This window comes from Otolemur garnettii, unplaced genomic scaffold, assembly GCF_000181295.1.
Source record: "Otolemur garnettii isolate 467f Iridium unplaced genomic scaffold, OtoGar3 scaffold00127, whole genome shotgun sequence".
In the NCBI taxonomy this organism is placed as follows: Eukaryota; Metazoa; Chordata; class Mammalia; order Primates; family Galagidae; genus Otolemur; species Otolemur garnettii.
The window spans coordinates 186,065-209,678 of record NW_003852522.1 but is presented as its reverse complement, the minus strand read 5'-3'; the positions used below and the strand labels follow the sequence as shown (position 1 = coordinate 209,678).

At 52.0% G+C, this 23,614-nt stretch overlaps 2 protein-coding genes and 1 non-coding gene across 3 annotated transcripts in view; 2 read left to right on the top strand and 1 right to left on the bottom strand.

The window, feature by feature from the left end:
* Positions 1–21,244, top strand: part of TECR (trans-2,3-enoyl-CoA reductase) — a 30,315-nt gene extending 9,071 nt beyond the window's left edge. Inside the window, exons 2-13 of the mRNA XM_003797887.2 lie at positions 18,105–18,155; positions 18,814–18,865; positions 19,260–19,304; positions 19,401–19,504; positions 19,584–19,699; positions 19,793–19,898; positions 20,022–20,094; positions 20,181–20,224; positions 20,302–20,359; positions 20,450–20,538; positions 20,877–20,922; positions 21,006–21,244. Of these exons, the coding sequence (XP_003797935.1) occupies positions 18,105–18,155; positions 18,814–18,865; positions 19,260–19,304; positions 19,401–19,504; positions 19,584–19,699; positions 19,793–19,898; positions 20,022–20,094; positions 20,181–20,224; positions 20,302–20,359; positions 20,450–20,538; positions 20,877–20,922; positions 21,006–21,133 (912 nt within the window). The 3' untranslated portion in view covers positions 21,134–21,244. The remainder of the gene's footprint in view (positions 1–18,104; positions 18,156–18,813; positions 18,866–19,259; positions 19,305–19,400; positions 19,505–19,583; positions 19,700–19,792; positions 19,899–20,021; positions 20,095–20,180; positions 20,225–20,301; positions 20,360–20,449; positions 20,539–20,876; positions 20,923–21,005) is intronic.
* LOC111727862 lies at positions 834–926 on the top strand. The gene has a single exon (XR_002775308.1). It is a non-coding gene; the product is annotated as a small nucleolar RNA SNORD74 (small nucleolar RNA).
* Positions 21,245–21,331: 87 nt separating the features above from the next.
* The window catches only part of NDUFB7 (NADH:ubiquinone oxidoreductase subunit B7), a 4,187-nt gene continuing 1,904 nt past the window's right edge, over positions 21,332–23,614 (bottom strand). The window contains exons 2-3 of the mRNA XM_003797886.3: positions 21,947–22,115; positions 21,332–21,519 (exon numbers count right to left, since the gene is read on the bottom strand). Of these exons, the coding sequence (XP_003797934.1) occupies positions 21,387–21,519; positions 21,947–22,115 (302 nt within the window). The 3' untranslated portion in view covers positions 21,332–21,386. The remainder of the gene's footprint in view (positions 21,520–21,946; positions 22,116–23,614) is intronic.

Here is a 23,614-nt window from a genome sequence, read left to right as displayed (position 1 = left end):
AAAAAAAAAAGACATTTAATCCTCATAATGAACATACAAAGTAGTTAGTATTCTTATCCCCGCTTGACTAATGGGAAAATTGAGGCACAGAAAAGTGCCTGTAGCTAGTGAGTAGCAGAGCCAGGATAGACCCAGGGTGGGCTTTACTGTAATGGGCCTAGGTGGTTGTGCGCTGATGGAGGAATGAAGCATGTAGTGGTGAGGGACGTGGCCTTTGGAGACCATCTGCTCTGTCCTCAGGACAGTTATCTAACCTGTCTGAGCTGTAGGATAAGGACATCTATCTTGGAAGGCCACTAGGGAATGTGAAGTACCCAGCACACTTGGCCTATAGTCAAGGTAGACATCATTAGGTGGATGAGGACAGGTCTGCATTTCCAGGGCTGCCTGAAATGTTTTCTGCAAATGGTCTCTTTTGAAGGTTTAAAAACTTATCAATGAACAAGGCCAGTCAACTGCCAAGAGATGGACTCATGCTGTATAATATGCCCAGAAGATGAAGAATCCCAAATGCCAGTTTGTCAGTTTTGATCTAATGCCACATGTTGCACAAGTCACCTTTTAGAATTATCAACTCTTTCCTTCTTTGTAGGAAGACTGTTGGTGAAGTGAAAGCATTCTCAGAACCCACTTTTTAATCATTTGTGACAAAGAATCATCCCAGGTAGCAGGTACTGAAAGTCGGCCTGGCTCCGGGTGCCCCCTCACTCAGAAGCACGCTGTGTATGTTTTTGCCCCCTCTGTACCCCCCAGCCACAGCCAAGGGGTCTTTTGTCTTAGTAAGTGGGAGGATCTTAGTATACCATGGCTCAAGAGCCTTCTCTCAGAAGGCTTCTTGTCACCTCTGACGAAGCCCATGTTGGTAGGGACATCTGAGAGTCCAACTCTCAGAGTTGGATGAATGCCAACTGCTCTGATGGAAAATAAAAGGCTTCTTGTCATTGTCTGTCCTTTGCTTTCCTGTCTTGTCACTATACTGCTGTCTGTTTTTTCCACAAACACCTATACCCCCTTTCCCGCCCTGAGCACACACTGTTCCCTTGGCCTGGGATGCTCTTCCCTCTGTTTTTCTTGTAACCTGCCCCTTCTTGTTTATGAGCGCTTAGCCTCCATGTCACCCAGAGAGGCCTTCCTTGACCATCCTGTCTAGACTCTGACCACTGCCCATTTCCTTATCTTCCTAGCACCCACTTATCTCCATCATGGCCCATTCCTGGCTAGGGCTGTGTTTTTATGTGGGTGTTTGGTGGGCTTTCTACCTCATCAGACTGTGGGCTCTGTAAAGGGAGGAACTCTTTGTTCTGTCCCTGTGGCTTCCCCAGCATCTGGCCCAGTGCCTCTTTCTAGAATGAATGATTCCATGAATGAATGGATTGCCTCTCTGTGGGTCAGGCTCACATGAAGCAGAAGGGCAAGTGTGAGGCATGGGTGAATCCAGCGTCTCATGTATGGGCTAAGATAGCCTTGTGGCCCACCCTTAGTGGTCCTGATAGAGGAATTGGCTTCTTATGGCCCTTCATCCACTGGCCTGGGCCCTCTCTGCCCACGCTTGCCTATTCCCCTAGTCCTATTCCTCCTCCCTAGCTGAAGATGGCACTGGTCTGCCCCTCACCACACAGGTTCTCCTGTCCTGGGGCTCCACCTCTCTGCTTTCTACCTTATTTATTCGTTAGTTCACTGATTCCAGCATGTTTTTTCCTCTCTAAACTTATCATAGGCCAAGAATACTGGGATGAACAATACACAGCCTCTGCCCTCAAGATCTTTTCATTTAAGCCAAAGCCTGAAGGATGAGGCCTTTGGGGAAGGGGAGGGGAATGCTGTTCTAGGCAGAGCTGCCTGTTGTGTACAGGGACCTGGAGGCCAGGCTGTGCCCTGTCCCACCTCAAGAGATGAGGTCAATGGGGTAGAGCTTTATAATCATCCAGTAAGGCTGATGAACTTCATCCTGAGGGTGATGAAATCCCTTTTCTGTTGATTTTATCTAAAAGTTTGACTATCAGAGTTTATTTTTTATTTTTATTTTTTTGCAGTTTTTGGCCAGGGCTGGGTTTGAACCCACCACCTCCGGCATATGGGGCCAGGGCCCTACTCCTTTGAGCCATAGGTGCCGCCCAGGGTAGTTTATTTTTAATACATTGACTGCCACACTAGAAAAAAAGGTCAGGCACATTAACTGCCATATAAATTGTATTTAACTCCTGCTAGTTTTTAGTCCAGGGCCTTGTGAAGCATATATAATTCACATGTCTCTTGACTTAATAAGATATCATGGCCCCAAGGGGAAAATTTTTTTCTAGTCTGGCAGTAAAGTGTTCCAGACTTGTGAGTTATAGATGCTTCACGAGACCCCAGGCTCAAAACCAGCATAAGTTGAATACAATTCACGTGGCAGTTAATGTGTTAAGTCCTCAGGGTGCTCTCATGTTATAGGGTTTGTCATTTAAATATACAGGGCAGTTGCTCCTTGCTCTGAGAAGTGGGCTGTGGATGGTGTTTGGAGATTTGTGGGAGGAAAGGGGCTCACTCGCCCCATCACATGGTCAGCTGGAGATGGGCCACTAGTGTTTCTCAGCCCTTTCAGGGATAAAGGCCCTCTCAGTAGCTCTGTAGCTCCATAGCTGTGCCAGACTGGCAGGCTGGCATGGTCCTATCCCTGTTCAAATCAGGCTCTTATGTAAGTAGAGCCCACTGGCCATTCATAGACTGCCTGAGAGACTGCAGGACTTTTTGCTGTCCTCTGGGTCCTTCTGAATTCTTTTCTCTTTATCTGAAATTAAACAGGGAACACTGGCTTGGACTTGGGAACTGTGCCTGTATTTAGGGTGGGGCTGCCAAGTAGGGGATGTGGGTGGGAAGTTAACATGGCCCTAGGGCTTTAGGAACCATTGGGAAGCAGGCTGAAGCTTGAGGGGGTCATGGGGCTGAGCCCCTAATCTCCTTGTGGGGAGACAGTTCAAGAGTCTAACTCAGAAGGAGATAGGTGGGTGGGCAGAGTTGCTGAATCAACATTCTCAAGAGCTGGGTGGACTTAGAGCAGGTTCTCAACCTTCCTAATGCTGCGGCCCTTTAATACAGTTCCTATGTATTGAGAACTGCTGAGTTAGAGGAGTGCATGGGTGGAGTATGGGTAACTTCAGAATTCTTAGGGAGATGTGTATAGTCTTAAACAGCATGTTGTTTGACTACTACTCACTCCTGGTTGGGCTTGGAGAGTTCGCAGAGGACATGGTGGTGTTTGGCCAGGTAATCCCTGTGCTTCAATTGGTTGCTGGAATGGTTTTGGGAGATGCTGGCTCTGTGGTCTCACGTTGAATATGACAAAGTGCCTTCAAGAGGCTCCCCACCCCCAGGCCACACTCATCCCCTGTCACCTCTCATGTTTGAGTTTTTCTCTACACAGATCTTGGCACCTTCGTTTTTTTTTTTTTGAGACAGAGTCTCACTATGTCACCCTTGCTAGAGTGCTGTGGCATCGTAACTCACAGCAACCTCAAACTCTCTGGGCTCAAGTGATTCTCTTGCCTCAACCTCCCTAGTGGCTGCCACTACAGGCACCTGCTACAATGCCTGGCTACTGTTTTTTTTTTTTTTTTTTTGCAGTGTTTGGCCAGGGCTGGGCTTGAACCTGCCACCTCTGGCATATGGGACTGGCGCCCTACTCCTTTGAGCCACAGGCGCCGCCCAACGCCCAGCTATTTTTAGAGATGAGGTCTCGCTCTGGTTCCGGCTGGTCTTGAATCTGTGAGCTCAGGTAATCCACCCACCTCAACCTCCCAGAGTGTTGAGATTATAAGCGTGAGCCATTGCATCTGGCCAGCACTTGGCACCTTCTGATGATAATGTGTGTTTGTGTGAGCCCCGGGAGGGTCTCTGGATGCCTGTGGAATAAATGATTATGTGAGTGTCTGTTAGAGGCCATTGTCCTATGGAGCAAAAGTACAGAGCAGGCTTCAGCATTTGGCCACATAATTGATGTTTCCCCCAAAAGGCAGTGCAGCCTGATGTGGAGGGGAACCCTTGGATGCTCATGTGATGTATGGCCATCATCCAGGATCGGCAGATCTGACTTTGAGCGTGGTCATAAGCCTGTAGCATCTTTGAGTACGTTCATGTGGGCTCTTGCCCTTTGTGAATCTGGCCTCTGCTCATCTTTTGGTACTTCAGAGATTGGCCATTCTTCTTCTTTTTCTTTTCTTTCCTTCTTTTTGATTCAAAGTTACTTAACTCTTGAGTTTCCATGTACAGATAAGACGGGATCCCATGGGATGCCCCAAGCCACAATCTACATAACGCAGTAAGAGTTTCTTGCAGGCTCATCCAGGTGCAGTCTGAGGAGTGAGCCAGGGAATTGCATGTCCCAGCTCACCTCTGTGGGTGGCACACTGTACTAGAGCCATTTCTAGTCTGCTGGCTCAGCACTGTCTAGGGAGAGAGTGTGGGAAGGACATCTGCTCAGGACTCCTGGATTCCTTGCCTCTCCCTTAACTGTTTGTCTTCCATTGCCCTCCTTTTGATAACAGGGTCACAGCCGAGGGACTTCTGGGGCTTGCAGGGTCTTGGCCTTCAGAGCTGCTTGCAAATACCAGGTGCTGGTAGGATGACAAATCAGGGCATCTTCCTCAACCCCTCTCAACAGCTGGAGCCCACCATCTTTGCTAGTTTACGTTTCTCTTTATAGATGAGACAGCCTGTTACACTTGTGGGAACCCTGCCCACCTCTGCTGAAACCCTCATCTTTTTCTTGTTATCACTACTCCCTTAGTTCCAGGATGCACAACTTTTTCACCTCAATTTTTAATGTTTGTTAAGTTGGGATGCATCTTAAGGTTGATGTAGGTATATCTGTGCTGTGTAGTTATTTTTTTTTCTTGAAAACTGGTCTCTGGTTTGGAATCAATGTCACCTCAGGATCTGTAACTAGGGTGTCTTTCTTACCACATCCTTCTTGGTCCAAACCTTGGGAGTCCTTGGCCTGTGTTGTTTCTGATCCTCTCATATCTATCTTTATTGCCATGTTAGTCTCCCTTCCATCTTTTGGTCCCTAGCCATTAGGATCCTTCTGGAAACCAAACCAGCCTGGGGTACTCCAGCAACTTCCCATTGCTTGAGGCTAAACCCCCCAAAGCATTTGCCTTGGCCTCTGTTTCAGTCTCCTCCTCAGCCTCAGCTACTCTCCTTAAGTTTACTTGGCTCTAGCCTCTGGATGTTCCAGAACCCTGCCAAGCACCCGTGTTGCCTCTGGGCCTTTGCACCCCACTCTGTGAATCTCATGATGGTCCTTGGCGCAGATCACAGAAAGGCCTTCCCTGACATACCCCCTGTGGCCCTCTGGGCCCTCTGCCCTGCTTTTGCGCAGATCACAGAAAGGCCTTCCCTGACATACCCCCTGTGGCCCTCTGGGCCCTCTGCCCTGCTTTTCCTCATAGTGCCTGGTATATCCGGACCTCCTGTTACATAATAGATACTTTGTCTGAGTTCCCTTTAAGCATGAGCAAATCCGGAGGTCAGGGCAGGGAGGATGGCTTCTCAACTGTGCTCACTGTTGTTTCCTGGCACCTATAACATTGCCTGCATGCCTATTGTCACACATAGACCTGTCATCCTGAGTTCTGTTCATCCTGAGCCCAGCACCCAGCGCAATTCTAGCACATCAAGGGGTTCAGTCAGTGTTTGCTGAGTGAATGAATAATGAGTACTGCTCAGTGAGCAGAAAAGGCTTTTGGGAGGTGCAGAGATGGCCCTGCTCACAGTTGAGCCCTTTGCAAGTCTCTGGGTAGTAGGCACATCCTTGCTCTGCATGGGAAGGGCCACAACTTCTGGGTCTGTGTGGGTTCCCTTGGCTTACTGCTGTCTCCGAGGAGCTCTGGAAATTGGGTCATGATGCAGGAGGCCACTGCAGCTACCCTGAGGCACAGCTGAGTGGTTCAATAGTATATATAAATTTTGGTGGACTTGGTCACACCTCCTCTGGGCCATGTAGAGCCCCTGGGAGATGGGTGACTCATGTGGCTGAGGCTTTACTAGGAGTTGGGACCCATATCTCAAACCTTGGGACTCTGGCCAGGTAACACTCACCATGCTTTACTTGGTTGTTGGGGCCTGGCATGGGAAGTGAGGAAGAGAGTGATACTAGTCACTGGGTCCTGTTGTACTTCAGGTGCTCACAGATCTTTGCTTTCAGAAAAATCATGAGGGCAGAGCTCATGGGCTATTCAGCTGGAAGATCATTATAAATGTTCATAAATCATTGTGAGAGTTTTTGGGCATAAAACTCAGAAGGAGTGGGTGGAATTGGGATTTTTTTTGCTTTAACAAGACTCCACCCATTCCCATCTGCTTATTTATGTGAATATTGCTTCTTAGTGTTTACATTAGAAAAGAAGAATAAAGAAATGAGAGTCAAAGTGATGCTGAACTGTGTCTTTCTCATATTAGCAATAAGAAGCACTCACCTTGGAGATCTGAATTAACTGAGAGAAAGGGTACATTTGTACCATGAGAGAGGCAGTAATAATCTATTTATGGCTACCGTTTATTAACAGTTGCGATAGATTTTTACTGTGTTGATTGTGATTTATGTTCATGATTTATGTCATCTGATACTGTAAGGATAACTCATCCTGAAGGGTTTTTCTTTTATACTTTGAGCCTTAGTAAATTTCAGTTTGATAAATATGATTGGGTGATTAATAACCTTCATCATAAACATGTAAGATCCTGTGGAAAAGGGGGATAGAATTCAAAGTAAAAAAGGAACAAATGTTGAAGAGCTTGCTCATAGCTTTTTTTTTTTTTAAAGGTTGATGGTAGGTATCAAATTACTAAATCATTCAGACTCTACAGATAGATTTAATAGAGCTCTATAAACACTTATAGAAAATTTTCACTGTTTACAATAAGCCAGAAATTACATCTTTTACAACTATTCAATTAGGTGAACTATTCAAGCTTAGGTAAAAAATATTAGATGTCAGCTTAAAAGTGTTGTGGGGGGGATACATAGAACTTAGAAAATTATTTTAGGAGCTTAAAGTTTGCAGAGCACTTAGTTTGCTCACTCATCAATGTTTCCATCTAATTCAGGGTGGGAGGTGGTGGGGTGGTGAGGGCTGGGGAGTGGTGTTTCTCAAGGACTTGGATCTTTTCCAGGTGAATGTTTGGTGGGCGTTTCAAACTTGGCATGTCCAAATGGAGCTCTGGGTTTTCCCCAATCCAAACCTGCATCTTTCTTACCCAGATAATGGCAGTTCCAGCCTTCCTGTTATCTAGACCCTAAGCTGTTAGATTCTGTTTCTCTCATGCCTCATGTCTAAAAATCAGCATAGCCCTTAGTTCCACCTTCACCATATATCTGGAATATAACCACTTCTTATCAGCTTCTCTGGTGTCGCTAGGCCTAAGCCAAGGGTTGGCAAACTTTATCTGCAAAGGGCCAAGTAGTAAAGGCTTTGTAGGCCATACAGCCTCTGTGACAGCTTCTCAACTCTGACCTCGTAGCACAATGGCAGCCATAGATGACAACCAATGAGCATGGCCTGTTCCAATAAATATTTATGGAAGGTAAAACTTGAATCTCATTTAATTTTCATATGTCATGATATAGGTTTTTTTTTTCTAACTACTTGAAAATGTACAAACAATTTTTAGCTTGCTCAAAAATAAGCTGTGGACCAGAGTTGGCCTGTTGGATGTAGTTTGCCAAAGCCCTCACCTAAGCCATCATTATCTTTGACAGCATTATTTCCACAGCCTTTAATTGGGATTCCCTGCTTCCACCCTTATTCTGCTATGATTCAGAAGGATCCTTTAAGAATTCAAGTTAGGTCATATCTCTGCTCTACGTAGAACCTCCCATGATCCCACCTTACTTAGAGTAAAAGACAAAGTCCACATGAAACCCTGCATGACCTGCACCTCCCTGCCCTCACCTTGTCACACAGGCCTTTGTGTGGTTACTTGAGCACGCTGTACCTCAGGGTCTTTGCACAGGCCATTTATCTGCTTGAGATGGTTTCCGCAGATTTCAAATGGGGGCCTTTCTCTGGGTCTTCACTCCTTTATGGCTTGGCTCAGAGTCCCCTCAGGATCCTGGGCTCAAGTAATCCTCTGCCTTAGCTCCCTACCCCAGGAGCTGGGATTATAGGGGTGTGCCACCAAGCCCAGTTTTTTTTTTTTTTTTTTTTTTTTGAGACAGAGCCTCAAGCTGTCCCCCTGGGCAGAGTGCCGTGGCATTACAGCTCATAGCAACCTCCAACTCCTGGGCTCAAGCGAGTCTCCTGCCTCTGCCTCCCAAGTAGCTGGGACCACAGGCGCCCGCCACAACGCCCGGCTATTTTTTGGTTGCAGCCATCATTGTTGTTTGGCAGGTCCGGGCTGGGGATTCGAACCCGCCACCTTAGGTGTACGTGGCTGGCGCCTTAGCCGGTTGAGCTATAGGCGCCGAGCCCAAGCCCAGTTTTTGATGACTTTATATAATATAAACGGTACACCTATTCCTCTTCATCCATCACTCCTTGTGTTTTCTTCTTGCTTTGTTTTTTCCACATCACATGTCACCTTCTAATATATTATATGTAACTATTTCATTGTGTCTTTTTCTCTGTTAAAATGTTAGCTCCATGTAGACAAGGATTTTTTTTTTCTCTCCTTCCATGGCTAAATCCCTAGATCCCCGAACAGTGCCTGGTGTATGTCAGTGAACAAATGAGCCACAGTTTCCTCCTCTGCAAAAGAGGATTAGTAGTAAAGGAGGTAATTGGTGTCTAGGATGTGGCCCACTATTGTGAGCTGGGGGAGTGGTGGGGTGTTAGCTGCTGCTGCATGTCTGAGGCTGGATCTAGACTGGGCGGTTTGGCAAGCTGAGCTCACGGGGTGGACTGACTTGGCTTTTGGACTCGGCCAGTGGGGGTCTGCCTTGGTGAATTCCTCCTATTCCTCCTGTCACCTTGTATCTGCAAGGTCTAGAGTCTCTGCCTGTTTACAGGCTTCCTGGGCCAATAGCACCTTCCAGCCCAGAGATGGAGCGACCCAGGTGTGGTCACTAAGACCCAGCCAGTGGGCGCAAGGGTACAGATCTGGGCCATCCTTGAGGGGTCTGGGCCTGGAGAGTTAAAAGGGAGTGTCAGGGATAGCCTTGGAGGAAGAAAGAATAGTCCCCAGACTAGACCTCCCCTAGGGCTGGTGCCCATGAGTATTCAGTTCTAAGGAATAAACACACATGGAGTCCTGCCCCCTGGAGTTTGTCACGCATATGTCCTTAAGCTTGTTACTTGTACTCTCCAAGCCTTGGTCTTCTTATCTGTAAAATGGGTCACCATGCCAATCTAACAGTGTCTGTATGGCCTGGTGGGAGCTGAGTGCTCTCACACTGCCTGTTGGTGCCTTTGTGGGGAAGAGGAGGAGAGTAATCATGGAGATTGACTGAAGCCCCACTCAGAGGGCCCAGTCAGTAAATAAGAGTTTCAGGACCTCTCCAAAGGCCAGGGGACTGTTTGAGGAATACAGCCCAGGCTAAACATGGCTGTCTCCATATGTTGCCTGGGAGTTTTTGAAGCTGAGTGCTGGCCCTGTCATCAGAATTTCCAATGCCAGTGTCTAGAGGTCAGGGTCTAATGGGCAGGCCCCTCTGTCACAGACCATGGGTGCCACAGGAATTTCCTCCAATTCCCAAGAAACCCTGTGTGTTAGGTCCTCTTATGAACATACCCATTTATCAGATGGAGAAGCTGAGGCTCAGACAGGCATGGTTGGTATGACATTGTTCTCATTGGCCAGCTTTGGGGACAACCTCACCCCTGCTTTCCCAGGCCTGTTGGTGTCCTTAGCTTGTGACAGGAAAAGATGCAGGAAGCATTGCCACAGCTGCTGACCCTGGATGGGCCCCTCTGGTATCAGAAGCTGACAGACTGCGAGTGGCTGGGCAGGTTGAGGCTGGAGGGTGGGGTCCTTGGGCTCCCCACACTCACTCAGAGTCTGACTAGCAGGCAGGCAGGCAGGCAGGCAGGCCGGCCGGCCTGTCATGTTCTGGATAAGTAGATTCAGTGTTGTTTTTTTGCTTTGGTTTTTCTCTTTCTCTGTTAACATGTGGCTCAGCTCTTTAGGGCAAGGGCATATTGTGTTATGGGAGCTTTGGGCCCAGGCATGCTGGGTGTGCACTCACTTTGGCACTTCTAGGCTATTTACTTGCCTTGGTCAAGGGCCTCCTCATTTCCAAGCCCCAGTTTTCTAAGCTGCCTAAACAGGTGTCACAATCCTTAGCTTACCAGGCCTGGGTGAGGCTTGGGTCCTCTGCACAGTTCCAGGGATGAGGAAACCATCTGATAGATATCACTCTTGGCAGCTCATCTAAATGAAACAGACTTGAGCAATGCCACTTGGACTCCGGTAGGCACCCAGAGATGTGTGTGTGTAGGCTGTGGGTGCCAGGGAGTTGCTAGTCTAGTGAATATAGGGCAGGCCTAGGACCGAGATCTTGATCCTCTGATTCTTCCCTGTGTTTATTGGGCACCTTCATCTCTGACTCTTGTGGTTGGATCAACCAACCCAGGAGCACACAGGCATCTGATGAACATCTTCTAAGGCTAGGTTGCTACCTAGTTGCATAGGGCTCTGCCAGGCAGGAATGGCAGCCCCAGATTTTCTTGGCCTCAGGGTACCATTGTCTCTGGCCCAGGCCCTGGATCTGGGAGCCTAGGGACATCGTGTTCAGACCCTGGTACCTCTTGTCTTGCCAGCAGGGACAGGAGATAGGAACAGAGTGGTTAAAGTGTAGGTTGCCAGTGTCTCTCAGCCTTTGTGCTGGGTAATGTTCTGTCTCCACCATGGCATCTCAGGGAGGCTGGTAAGACCATCCCCTTGGTACTGCAGAGAAATGAGGTCACAAGCCAAGGCCACTGGGGAAGGAGGTATTTCTGGCTGAGCAGGTGCAGCCTGTGCTAACTTCCTGGCAGCTGAGCCCAAGTTCTTCTCAGCCATCCTGGCATTAGCAGTGTGACACAATATTTCTGGAAAGTGGAAGGGAAAAGGAGCTGAAAGTGCTGAGGTGCTGATCTGCTGAGCTGTTGAGCTGCAGTCCAGGTGAATGTGCTCAAGTCTCTGTATTTGCGATTCAAGTGTGGTGGCTGGTGCTGTTCAGGCAGGGATGGTGGGCCAGGCCTTTGTCCTCTGGGCTAGGAAGTGTTTTCACAGACAGCTCAGGCTGTCAGTGCAGCAGCCTTAGTCTCTGGTGAGGCCATGAGGGAAGCCAGCTAAAGGACTTGTGAGGCCCTTTACATCTTTGCCGGGGGTCCCTGGCTGCACTAGGGCTTGCATCTCTGGCCAAGCCTCTTGTTTCCCAGCCTTGGGGGAAGATGCTTCCCATGAGGAAGTACTGTTCTCTGTGGGGTCCAGGAGAGCCTGCTGGAGCTCCCTGATCAGAGACAGGGTATTCTGCATTGTACCAGCTCTGTGTGGAGGCCCAAAGCCCCTCATGTTGTAGAAGGCCTGGCCATGAACATGCATATGTAAGTGTCTCTGCTCTGGTGTTTACTCCCAGGTGACCTGGGTGTGCTCCTTACTCCTTGGGTCTCAGCTTCTTCAATCTATGGAATAGAGCTAAAGACTCCTGGTCCCTCAGGCTACAGTGAGTGTGAAAGGCATCAGGGAAGCTGCTGCAGTTCCAGCCCAGGCAGGGAGCATACAGTAACTGTTGGCTGCTGTAGTCACCCATCCATAGGGCAGGTCACATCTTAGGACACACAGAGGCCCATCTTGAATCCAGGCTCACTCTGAGGCCTGTGCTTGCCTCTTGTCCCGGGCAGGGAGGCACCATGCCTGGTCTTGTGATGTGGACTCTGCAGCCAACAAGTCCACTGAGTCTTGTTTACAGATGGGAGGGGCCTGGGAAGCATCAGTCCCAGCTTGTTTGTAAAGATGGGGAAGCTGAAGCTTGAGAGTCCTTCTGGGCATTGGTGCCAGACTGCATGTGCCAAGCCTGCCTGGCTGTGCCTCTTGGGTGGTGAGCAGAAGTTGCAAATTCAGCTCTTCCTGCCGTCCCAGACTCCCCACACATCTCATCCCTACATCTAGACCATTGTTAGGTCTTGTTGCTTCCACCTTCATAGTTTGTCCAGAATTTGACCACTTTTCACTCCCTCCATGTATCCCTCCCTGCTCTCTTGTCCTGGTGTCCCAGCTCCTGCCTTCACCCTTGCTGCCTGTTCCCCTTCAGTAATGGCCAGTGTGCACTTGTGAATACCTCAGTAGAGTCACATCCCTCAGCTGCTCAGGAGTTCTCCATGGCTCTCACCTCATTCAAAGAAAAAGCCAAAGTTCTCCCTGTGGTCTACGAGGCCTGTACAATCCCCTCTGTCTCCTCTGTGCCCCCACTCTCTCTGCTCACTCTATTCTTCAAAAATACTAAGCATGGTTCAGCCCCAGGGTCTTTGGGTCTGCTGTTCCCTCTCTATTCCCACTGGCCTTTGCTCTAAAGCACTTAAGGAAGCTTTTCTTGACCAGTCTAAAATGGCCATCCTCCCCACTCTCCCGGCACACAGACTAGAATACAGATCTTTTGAAGGCAGGGTCTTGGTTTTGTTCATTGTTGTGTCCTGGAGCCTGGAACAGTACCTGAGATGTGGGAGGAATGAATGAATGCATGCAGGACAGTGGCTCTTTTGAGTTCTCTTGGCTTGTGGCAGAGCAAGGGTTAAGGTTCCATTTTGCATTGGAGCTGTTCTGACAAAGGGCTTTGGAACCCTGCCTGGGCAGGCTGCTGTTTCAGGTGTCTTTCCAGCCAGTGAGAGTAAAGGCTGTGGCCATAAGGGGGCAGTGGAGAGTGTCACAACCTCTGCCTCTGGCAACCAGTCATCCTGGTGGCAATGCCACCTGTATGTGTCTTGCTATTGTTAGAGTATGGTTTGCTGTTACTCACTGGGTGAGGCATTGTTACACCAGTTCTCTGACCCTTATGTCCTAACTCTTCTAAGACCATGGTCAGGGTTTCAGGAGGAGGGCAAGGCCTGGCTGTTTTGTGCATCTGGCATAGCTATTGGTCAAATAATACTTATATTTAATAAGATTTATTCTAGACTAGAGATGGTTATGTACTTTTCTTTTTGTTATCATCCCTGTAATTCTTATAATCCTGGGGGATGTCGGGTGGGGAAAGCCACTTTGCAGATGAAGGTTCAGAGAAGTTGGGTAACTTGTCCAGGGCCACACAGCCAGGAAATCGGTGAGTCTTTCTGATCTCAGTATGGTGGAGCATAAGCACAGCTGAGGAGGCATGCCCACCACTAGCTCTCAGGGTCTTACCTTCCTTGGGAGTGGGACTGTGGTGCCACTTTCAAGGGCCCAGGCCATACTGAGCTGGTCAGCATGTGTTGGAGTTACAGTGAAAGACAGCCCGGCTTCCCTGAGAGCTGGAGTCCCCATAGCCTGGTCAGCTGACCCTTTTCCTCCATGAGGGGTACACTAGAGCCAGGTAGGAGGGTCTGGTAGTCAGAGTGCTGCCATAGGGTCACCAGAACTGGGTGGGGCCTCACAGAAGCCCTCCTGTGGTGAGGCTTCCTGCAGGCAGCCTCTGCATCTGAGTGCCCACCTTTGCTCTGGTGTCTGGCATGGTGGGCAGGGCCTAGAGTGTGGTGAAGGAGGGGGGAAGAGGAGGAGGCTTTGGGGTATGACCTATGTGACCTTCCCCCAGGTACTATGTGAACACAGCTCCACACTGGCCCTGTTCTGGGTGCTGGAAAGTGGCTGAGTACAGATATTTGCTGCCTTCAAGAGTTGTTGCTCTAGTCCAGCAGTTCTCAACCTGTGGGTCAGGGACCCCTTTATAACAATGAAAATACATCATGGCATTAGGAAGGTTGAGAATCACTGCTTTAGTCTCTAATGAGAGGCAGATGGTAAATGTCTCTATTTTAAGTACAAGGTCAGTAGGGTCTCCCTAAACAGCCCTCTGAAGGCCTTGGGAGTTGAGGGTGTTTGAGACAGCAGATAGCCCATGCAAACACTGTGGACCTCTCCTATGGTTTCATGACTATTCTGTTCTTCTGCTGCTCTTCTTTTCTCATCTGCCAGCTGGGGATGATACTAGGAGCTCTGGCTCCCAAATGGTTCTGGACACAGTTGGCTCAGAACAAGTGCTCAGAAAGTAGGACCCCCTTTTTCTGCTGCTCCTACTTCATGAATAAGATCTTTATTATCACAAAGAGAGTAAAGATTGTGGGCCCTGCTGCTCAGCAGGGCCCTGGACACAGCTGGGGGAAGCTGAAGCCTGGTCCCTGAACCACTGCTTCAGAACCACACCCTTAGTCCTGGCTCTCAGCCCCGCCCCGACCTCGTGCTACCACGAGTTGCTGTCGGTGGGCCCAGGAATCTCAGGCCTTGAGAATTCCAGGCTAGTGGAACTTTCATCCTAGAGCCACTAGCCTTCCCAAAGCACTTGCCCTCATCCTTGTCCTCTGCCTGTCTGTTGTGTCTGAGGCAGCTGGGCCACACCCTCTGCCTGCAGGCAGGTTGGGACCTCACTCAGGCCAGTTACCCCTTCATAGACCTGCTTTAATTCATCCTGAGCATCTCCCCTGTCCCAGCTTTGTCCCTCCACTCTTCCCAGCCCTGGGGCCACTTTCTCTGAAGGACAGGTGGGAGCCCACTGCCCCACTTCTGTGCTCAGAACCCTCTGCCTGGGGCTTTGCTCAGCAGCTGCCTGTGCCCTCTGGCTGTAGTCCTTGGCATCCCCTGGGCCCTCCCCCCTATTGGCCTCAGACCTGAGCAAGCTTGTGTGCACAGTGCGGAGGTGGGGTGGGAGAGGTGCAATTCCTGCCCTAGGACAAGGATAGGGAAGTACATGATGATGTCACCCAGTTAGGCCCCCAGTCTCCAGGGGTGGGAGTAGAGAACCTCTCTTGTTCCCCTGCCTGGAACTTTTTTTTAATGGGTAATTTAGACTTGTTTATCTCCCTTATCCCTTTAAAAAATAATTTATTGAGGCGAAATTCATGTAACATAAAACTAACTCATTTAAATGTGAACATATGAGTGGCATTCAATGTTGTGCAACCACCACCTCTTTCTAGCTCTAGAACATTGTCATCGCTCCAAAAGAAGACCAGGTACCCATCAGCAGTTTCTCTCTGTTTCTCCCCCCACCCCATGGCACCCACTAGTCTGCTTTCTGTCTACTCTGGACTTTACCTATGAACATGTGGCCCTTTGCATCCAGCTTCTTTCACTTACCTTTTACTTAACTTTTACTTACCTTTTTACTTTGAAGTCATTACTGAGGCACAGAGAGTTGCACGAATAGTTCAGAGAGGTCCCATGTCCTCCCTCGGGCCTTTCAGTCCTCTCTTTGGGGGAAGATGGCCACTGTGACTGGGGATTTGGGGTAGGAGGTCGGAGAAGTACAGCTGTCCCACTGAGGATCAATCCTGCTGCAATGCCCCTGGCCTCAGGCATTCCTGCCCTCCGAGGGCTCCCAGGGTGCTGCCCTGCAGCTGGGGCTTACCTCTGTACTAGCAGGGCAGCTCTTTTCCTCTGGCCTTAGCTGGCCTGGGCACTGCTGCTGCTGTTGCTGTGAGTGTGGCCCCTCTCCCATCTACCCACTCCTGCCTCAGCCCAGCGTCTTAGCAGTCCGTTGGGCCCCGACGGCCAGTGCTGTCCTTCCTGGGCTCTGGTCCTGTGCCTGGGCTGGGGGATAGGGTAGAATTTCAGCCCTCCCCTCAGCAGCTGGCTGGGCAGGGAGAGGGGTTGGTTGTATTTTAAGCTGTTGAGTGGTTCAGCAGGAACTCAGAGGCCTCCTCTCCCAGTAGACACTGGGCTGCCTTCCTGCAGGCCACACGGACTTGAAGGCATGTGGGCACTGCCTGCCTAAGGCCCAGGAACTATTAATATACCTGCAGCCACAGGGCTGGCCCTGTGCCTGGCCAGGCCCTACTCTTATAACCCTTTTTGGTGCATTCCATGTGTTCCCTGTCCCTCTCCTATAAGTACCCTTGGTGGGGCTTGATGCTCTTAGCACTGTGACCAGGCTCTTTGTTCTTTTATTTTTTTTTCCTTTGCTCTGCTGACTGAGCTAGCTGAGTGACCAGGCTCTTTTTTTCTGGCCCCTCCATGTGCTAGGTCTTTCTGGCCTTGTTATCCTGGTGGCTCAGAGGGGCTCGGTAACCTGCCCCTCAAGGCCACACATCCTGGCAAAGCCTGGAATTGATAGCAGGTACTCAGCAGGCATCACCAGCCTTGACTTCTGGGGTGTTGGGCCCCCTTGTATCCTCAATATCCAGGAAGCAGGGTGTGTATATCATAAAAGGGCAAGCAGGGACCTGCAGACCAGTGGGGGAATCAGGATCTGACCCAGGATGAGGTGCCAGGCCGCCTCCCATGGGGTCTAACCCTTCCTCAGTGCCTGCAGTTCTGGGGAGTTTTCCATATGGCAGCTATCACCTGGTGCTTTACACGCATCACCTCACAGTCTGAGGAGGTAGACACCTTCCTACTTGCCCCTGAGCTGAGGCCCCAAGAGAGATGACATGCCCAGGGTCCCCCAGTGACTGTAGGGCAGGGCTGGAGATAGTCCTGGGTGCTGCTCACTGTGTACCCTGCCTTGCCAAGAAACCTGTTGGGTGCCCAGCTTCTCCGGGTTAACTATGAAGCCCTCTCCTTCATGGTGGCCTCCAGCTGCAGTAGACCCATCTCCCTGGGCTCTGGGTGGGCAGACGTGCCCTTGATAGTGGTGGCCTCAGAGGCAAACCCCAGCTGGCCTAGGGTTTATCTCTGAGCAGCATGCCTCACTCCTTTTCCTCAGGCTGCCTCTGACTCAGGGCCAGCTGGGGGTCTGTGGGTGGGATGGGTCCTCTGTCATTGCTGGCCAGTGTCAGACTTGGCTTCAGAACCACCTTGCTTGCTACAGCTCTTGTCTGATAGGATCATGCTGAACCTTACCCCAGTAGCCTTTCCTCACCTGCTTGGATGGTGGATCACATCTCCTGAGGTGCCCTCTCTCCCCTCTGCACTGCCATTCATTGATTGATTGTCCACTTGGGGGCTGTGGGAGAGCTGGGCCAGGCTCTTCTGCAGGGGCTGGCACAGATCTGGCTCATGGCCCAGGAGATGCAGCCCATGTGTTCTGGGCTTTGTGGGGCCCAGGGCCTGGATGTGGGTGCGGTGCTGGGCTGACTGGGAGGGAGGACTGCTCTGTTTGTGGCCACAAGGTGAGAAATGGTGGAGAGGGATGTTGGGGAGCCTCATCAGTCCAGCTGCAGGCACTTTATTGTTCCCTGATTGGTCCACATTTAGAGGGAGTCTCTGCTCCAATAACTGTGGAATCTGTCACCTCCCTGGGAACACAAATGCACAAGGAAGGTAATCCAGAGTGTCTTTTGCAGCTCAGAAGGGGAAATGGATGATCTATCTGGCAGATTCTCAAAATAGCTGGGATTTCTCCAAGCCCTGTAAACTCTCTAGGCCTAAGCTGGGTGCCGTGGCCTGAGCTGCTTCCTGGCCTCTCACCCTCCTCTGGCCATTGGCTGGGGCAGGTCATGCTGGGAGGCTGTCCCAGGCTGTCCCTGGAGGAATTTCCCTGCTCCTAGTGTTTTTGAGAGGCTGTGTGTACTCAAAAGCCTCTTTCACCAGCCTAGCTCCTGGGGTGTTGCTCCTTAGGCCGTTCCAGAGACGATCTGTGGCATGGCTCCTTGGGGGTGCTCAGTCTGGGATGGTTTTATATTTAGCTGGGCAGTGGCTCTGGTGCCACTCGGGTTACATTTGGCAGAGAAGTTGGCAGCACCAGAGCAGGCCCGGGCTTCTTTCCAGCACCGCGGCAGAATTTGATCACGCCTGCCCGGCCCAGAGCAGCTTCGTATGGAGAGGTTGGTGGTGGGGGCTGATGTTTGGGAGCTGAGGCTACTGGCCACTGTGGGCAGAGTGGAGCCACAGGGCCTGAGGCAGGCAGCATGGACATGAACTTGAGCATGGTGGCCCGGGAGACCAGCCCCGGCCTTGGGCCCAGCCTCAGCCCTGGCCTTGGTCCTGGCTTTGCTCCTGGCTTTGGTCTCAATGGGCTGCCCCGGCCCATGCCCCCGAAGGCAGCCAAGAAACCTAAAAAGGCTGTTCTCTTCTTTGAGGTGGAGATTCTGGATGCAAAGACGAGGGAAAAGCTGTGTTTCCTAGACAAGGTAGGACCATCTCATTGGCTGTATTGGGCCTTGGGCATTGGGCCAGGGACCCTACTCTTTCTAGCCCTGGAGCCGTCCAGCTGGACCCTTCATACCCGTGATTCTGCCCTGGTGCCCCACCCCCCTGCCCTTCAGAGGGCATATGAGGGGTAGTGTGCCCACTTGGGGTAGAGTGGATAGCCATGGCCCTGGATGTGGCCAGGAGCTGGCTTCCAGCTGGGGAGGAGGTAGGGCAGTCTCACTGGACCCTGTAGGGGCTTTGGGGCCTGGGGAGGTGGAGCGCTAGGACCTGCCCCTGCCAAGGCCAGTGCCCCTGCCTAGGTCAGTGGCTTGGGCCATCCTTGGGGAGGACAGAGGCCTTCACCCTGGGGGAGTTGGGGATAAAAAGTGGAAAGGAGGGGCAGGTAAGCAGGTCTAGCTTCCTGAGCTTATTTAAGCCTGGCTGCCTGGTAAAACTGGAGCCCACAGGCCCACAGCTGTCCCCACACTGGCAGGGCCCTTGATGCTCCTGCCGTGAGCATGGAGGTGGGTGTTTGGACCCCAACCCCTCTTCCCATAGTAGCAGCCTTGGCCCCCAGTCCATCCACTCCCTGCCACACCCCCAATCCTGGGCCTGGGCTTCTTCCGGGCTGATGTCCCTCTGGCCTGTGCTTCCCAGGTGGAGCCCCATGCCACCATCGCGGAGATCAAGAACCTCTTCACCAAGTCCCGTGAGTCTAGGGCCCGCCACACTGGTCCCTGTAATCCCTCTGGCCAAGAGCCTCTGGGAGAGACTCCATCCTGTATGCTTCCTCCTTCAAGGGCCTGCAGAGATGCCTCCTGTGAGGCCCAGGCTTCTCTGGGCTTGGCTGGGGCAGGTGGCCTGATGTGTCCCTCAGCAATAACGCCCTCGCTGGGCATTCAGAAGGACAAGATCTTGCTTCTGCCCCCGCTTTTCCAGATGGTATTCTGGAACTACACAGGCCCAAGAGGCCTTGCCCAGGGTGGGAGGAGCTGTGGGGCCCCAGAATCCTCAAACCCTGAGAGGCACAGGGGAGTGGGCAGCTGGCAGGCTGAGCCCTGCCTGCTAAGCTGTAGGCTGTGATTGCCCTGTTGTCCCTCCAGATCCACAGTGGTACCCTGCCCGCCAGTCCCTCCGCCTGGACCCCAGTGAGTACATTTGTCCACTTGGCCCACCCCTGGGCTCCTGGGTGGCAGTGGGAGAAGGCCCAGGCAGGCCCTGAGCCCTGGCCCACCTCTCTGCAGAGGGCAAGTCTCTGAAGGATGAGGATGTTCTGCAAAAGCTGCCTGTGGGCACCACGGCCACACTCTATTTCCGGGACTTGGGGGCCCAAATCAGCTGGGTCACGGTGAGTCCTAACCCCATCCACAGACCCCTTTCCAATCAGCCATAGTGGGATGACTCACCTTGCTCCCTTGTACCTTCAGGTCTTCCTGACAGAGTATGCGGGGCCCCTTTTTATCTACCTGCTCTTCTACTTCCGGGTGCCCTTCATCTACGGCCACAAATACGACTTTACGTCCAGTCGGCACACGGTGGTGCAGTGAGTGGGGCCAGGCGGGAACAGGGCAATTGGTGGATGAAGGGTGGAAGGCCCGCTGGACCAGCTCCAGCTGAGTCCATTCCTCCTCTACAGCCTCGCCTGCATCTGCCACTCATTCCACTACATCAAGCGCCTGCTGGAGACACTTTTTGTGCACCGCTTCTCCCATGGCACCATGCCTTTGCGCAACATCTTCAAAGTGAGAGCCCCGCCCGCCATTCTGGCCCCTCCCCTGCAGATTCCTGCCCCAGCCCCGCCCACCATCCCGACCCCTCCCTCGCAGCGTTGACCCTCGTCCCATCCCTGCCCGGCTCCCTTTCAGAACTGTACCTACTACTGGGGCTTCGCAGCGTGGATGGCTTATTACATCAATCACCCACTGTACACGCCCCCCAGTAAGTGGCCTCAGATCGCCCGCCCCAGCCCTTCCCTTACCGTAGACCCTCCCCGCGTCGGTCTCATGTCCCTGCTTCCTCTTCAGCCTATGGAGCCCAGCAGGTTAAACTGGCACTGGCCATCTTTGTGGTAAGGAGGCTGGGGGTGGTGATGGGGGCGGGAGGGGTCAGCTGGTGGGCTCTAGGCTGATCCTGCTCCCTTGACAGATCTGCCAGCTTGGCAACTTCTCCATCCACATGGCCCTGCGGGATCTGCGGCCTGCTGGTGAGTGGCCGCCTGTGGGTCTGGGGTGGGCTCATGCTAATGGGGGCTGAGGGGGGTCTGACCTGCTGCTCGGCTTGTCCTACCTGCCAGGGTCCAAGACCCGGAAGATCCCCTACCCCACCAAGAACCCCTTTACTTGGCTCTTCGTGCTAGTGTCCTGCCCCAACTACACCTATGAGGTAAGGGGCTGCCCTGCCTTTCTCCCTTCTGGAGCCTAGGGTTCTATGTGGAGGGGCCAGCCCTAGGAACGGGCACTTGGTCTGGCAACCATTTTTTCAGCCTGCACTTGGAGAAGCCATGGCCTCTTGGGCTCTTGGGCTGTGTAACACTGGGCTTCTATCACACATCACTGTCTTCACTTGAGGTTCCCCCACCCCCACTTAGGAAGCAAGGACTATGGGGAGGTGGCTGGCTGAGTTGTGGGTATCCACATGTGCAGGGTTGAGTGAGACTGTACAGAAATGCCAACCTTGCCCAGCCCTGTCCACCCTCACCCTCCCATCTCCTCTGCCTGTAGGTGGGGTCCTGGATTGGCTTTGCCATCATGACACAGTGTCTCCCAGGTGAGCTTGCTGCCCCTTCCTCACCACTGCCCTGCTATCTGGGCCAGGCAGCCCTTCTCTGACACCCCCATTTTTCCCCACAGTGGCTCTTTTCTCCCTTGTGGGCTTCACCCAGATGACCATCTGGGCCAAGGGCAAGCATCGCAGCTACCTGAAGGAGTTCCGTGACTACCCACCCCTGCGCATGCCCATCATTCCTTTCCTGCTCTGAGCTGCTCAGCCAAGCCAGGCTGTCGTCCCCTTACCTCAGTGTCATTCTAGAGTAGTGCAGACCACAGCTCTCCACCACCTGGAATAAACCTGCCTGTCCCTATTAGACTCAGGTCCTGTGTGTTTCTTTCGTGGGCTTGGGCACCACCATGATGCACCTCCCACCCTCCCCATAGCACAGTAAAAGGTGGGCTCAGGCTGAAGGGCTTGGAGGATTTTATTTCTTTGACTGGTCCACAGGGTGGGCAGACTCCCTATAGAGCCACCTCGGGAGCCACCTCTCCGGTCCCCTTGCCTTGGGCAGCCTCTGCCTCCCTCTTTTCCCGCCGCTTCTTCCGCTGGAGCAGCCGCCGCTCCCGTTCAAACTCCTTCATGCGTTTCACGTAGCTATAGGCAGAGCATGAGAAGAGTTACTAGGCTCTCTGGCTGGGACATGGCCCTCTTATAACCCTGGGAAGTGGATGGGATTGGAGTGGGTATCCCAAAGCACCATGAGGGAGGTCTCTGGGTGGGATGGCCTCTGTGTCTATGGTTCATGTCTAGGGGTGCCCAAGCAGGTGCTGGCTGCTCTGACTCTACTATTTCCTTGGTGTACACCAGTGAGCCCTGGGGCAGCTGTCTAGGTGTTTTTAGACCCCTGTCCCATTCAGATTCTTCCTCTGTCCCACCCACTAGGCTCTGGAGAGTCCTCTGTGGGACTAAGGTAGGGCCTGGCTAGAAACTTCAGTTCACTGTTCTTGGCCTCTGGGGCCACACCCTCCTGGAATCCAGGGCCAGGGGTGTGGCAAGGGCTTGGGATGGGCCTGGGGCTCACTCAAGGTGTTCACAGTAGTCCCAGTCATGCTGCTCATGCTTGCAGGCCAGGAAGTTGGGGAAGCTGTCACGCTTGCACTTGAGCAGCCGGATGAGGTAGTGGGCACAGTAGTCTCGCTGCTGGAGTGTCAGCTGTGCATCACTCATCTCCTGCTGTGTGGCCACCATTTCTGTGGGAGGAGTGGCCGGGGTTCAGCCAGGCTGGCTTGTGAGTGTCTTAACTGCCAGGGGTTCCCCACAGGAGCCCCTGCATGCATCAGCCACAATGCACAGGCGTCCCTTCTGGATAACTGGGTGGCAGATGGCAGTGGATTACAGCCATTAACAGTATCTTGAAGGGGCCTCTTTTTCTAATTTGCACAAAGGCAAACCTGGACACTGAAGCCTAGACAAAAGGAGGGTGGCTTTGTCCCGCTCCCCCAAATAACCCTCTCTCCATGGCCACTCTGCCAGTGCCACTCTGTAGAGCCCAAGCTCAGGAACAAAATCACCTGTCAAGGGCTCTCTGTGCTCAGTTCCTTGTACCACAGAATGGACTGTCAGGTAACCTGAGTTACCTGAGCGTGAACTGAGCTAATATACCTGTAAAGTACTTAGGCACATACCACCAAAGACAGCCAGACTAGCTGTGGGTCCCAGAGCCCCTGACCCTGGACAAAGTCAACTTCAGGAGGAGGCTCACCTGGGCCATTAGGAATCAACCACATCCCAGCCTAGGGCTGGTGTGCCCAGCAATCCTGTGCTCCAGCCTCATTGCCTTCCTCAGCACTCTGCTCTTCTATTTGTGTACCCCATTATGGGCCACCTTACCCAGCCTCCCTGACTCTCCTTACCATGACACCTTTCTTGGTCTGAGCTCCTTTCCACTTGCCCAAGGGAGACCAGGCATGTGTACCTCTCAATTGTGACCCTCCCCAGGCTGGTTTCTCTCCCTTTTGCTTCCTGGCTACGACTCTGGTCTCACTTGGGCCTAGTTGCTCTCCTGCCCCCATATCTCTTCACTTCTGGTTCTACCCCATCCCACCACTGCCCAGCCACCTCAGGCTTCCTCTCATACCACCCTTCCTCAGCCTTTCACTTGGTTGCATCCTTTCTCTTACCGTGGCTCCTCCCATTTCTGCAGCTGCCCAAACACTGGCACCTGAGAGACCTTTCAACATGGTCCCTCCATCCTATATGGTGCCTGAGCCCTAGGGCATCCACACACAGCCTCCTACTGGTTCTCATGTCAATGTGATGCCACCTGCACCTGGTGCTTCAGTCAGCAATGCTAGACCCCTCCTTCTTTTGTATCTTACAGTCACACAACTTAAATCAAACTCAAAGATTCTGGAGCACCTAACTGTGTGCTAAGTTGTGGGGATACAGCAGTGAACACAACACACAATCATCCCTGCAGTTGAAGGGAAGTACAGAACAAGCAAAGCGTGTCTGGCAGAATACCTGGTAATGATTAAATATTAGGGAGAGGGCTGGGTGTAGTGGCTTACACCTGTAATCCTAGCACTCTGGCAGGTGGAGGATGGTAGATTGCTTGAGCTCAGAAATTCGAGACCAGCCTTAGCAAGACCCCCATCTCTACTAAAAATAGAAAAACTAGCCAGGCATGGTGGGGGGGGGGTGCCTGTAGTACCAGCTACTGGGGAGGGTGAGGCAAGAGGACTGCTCA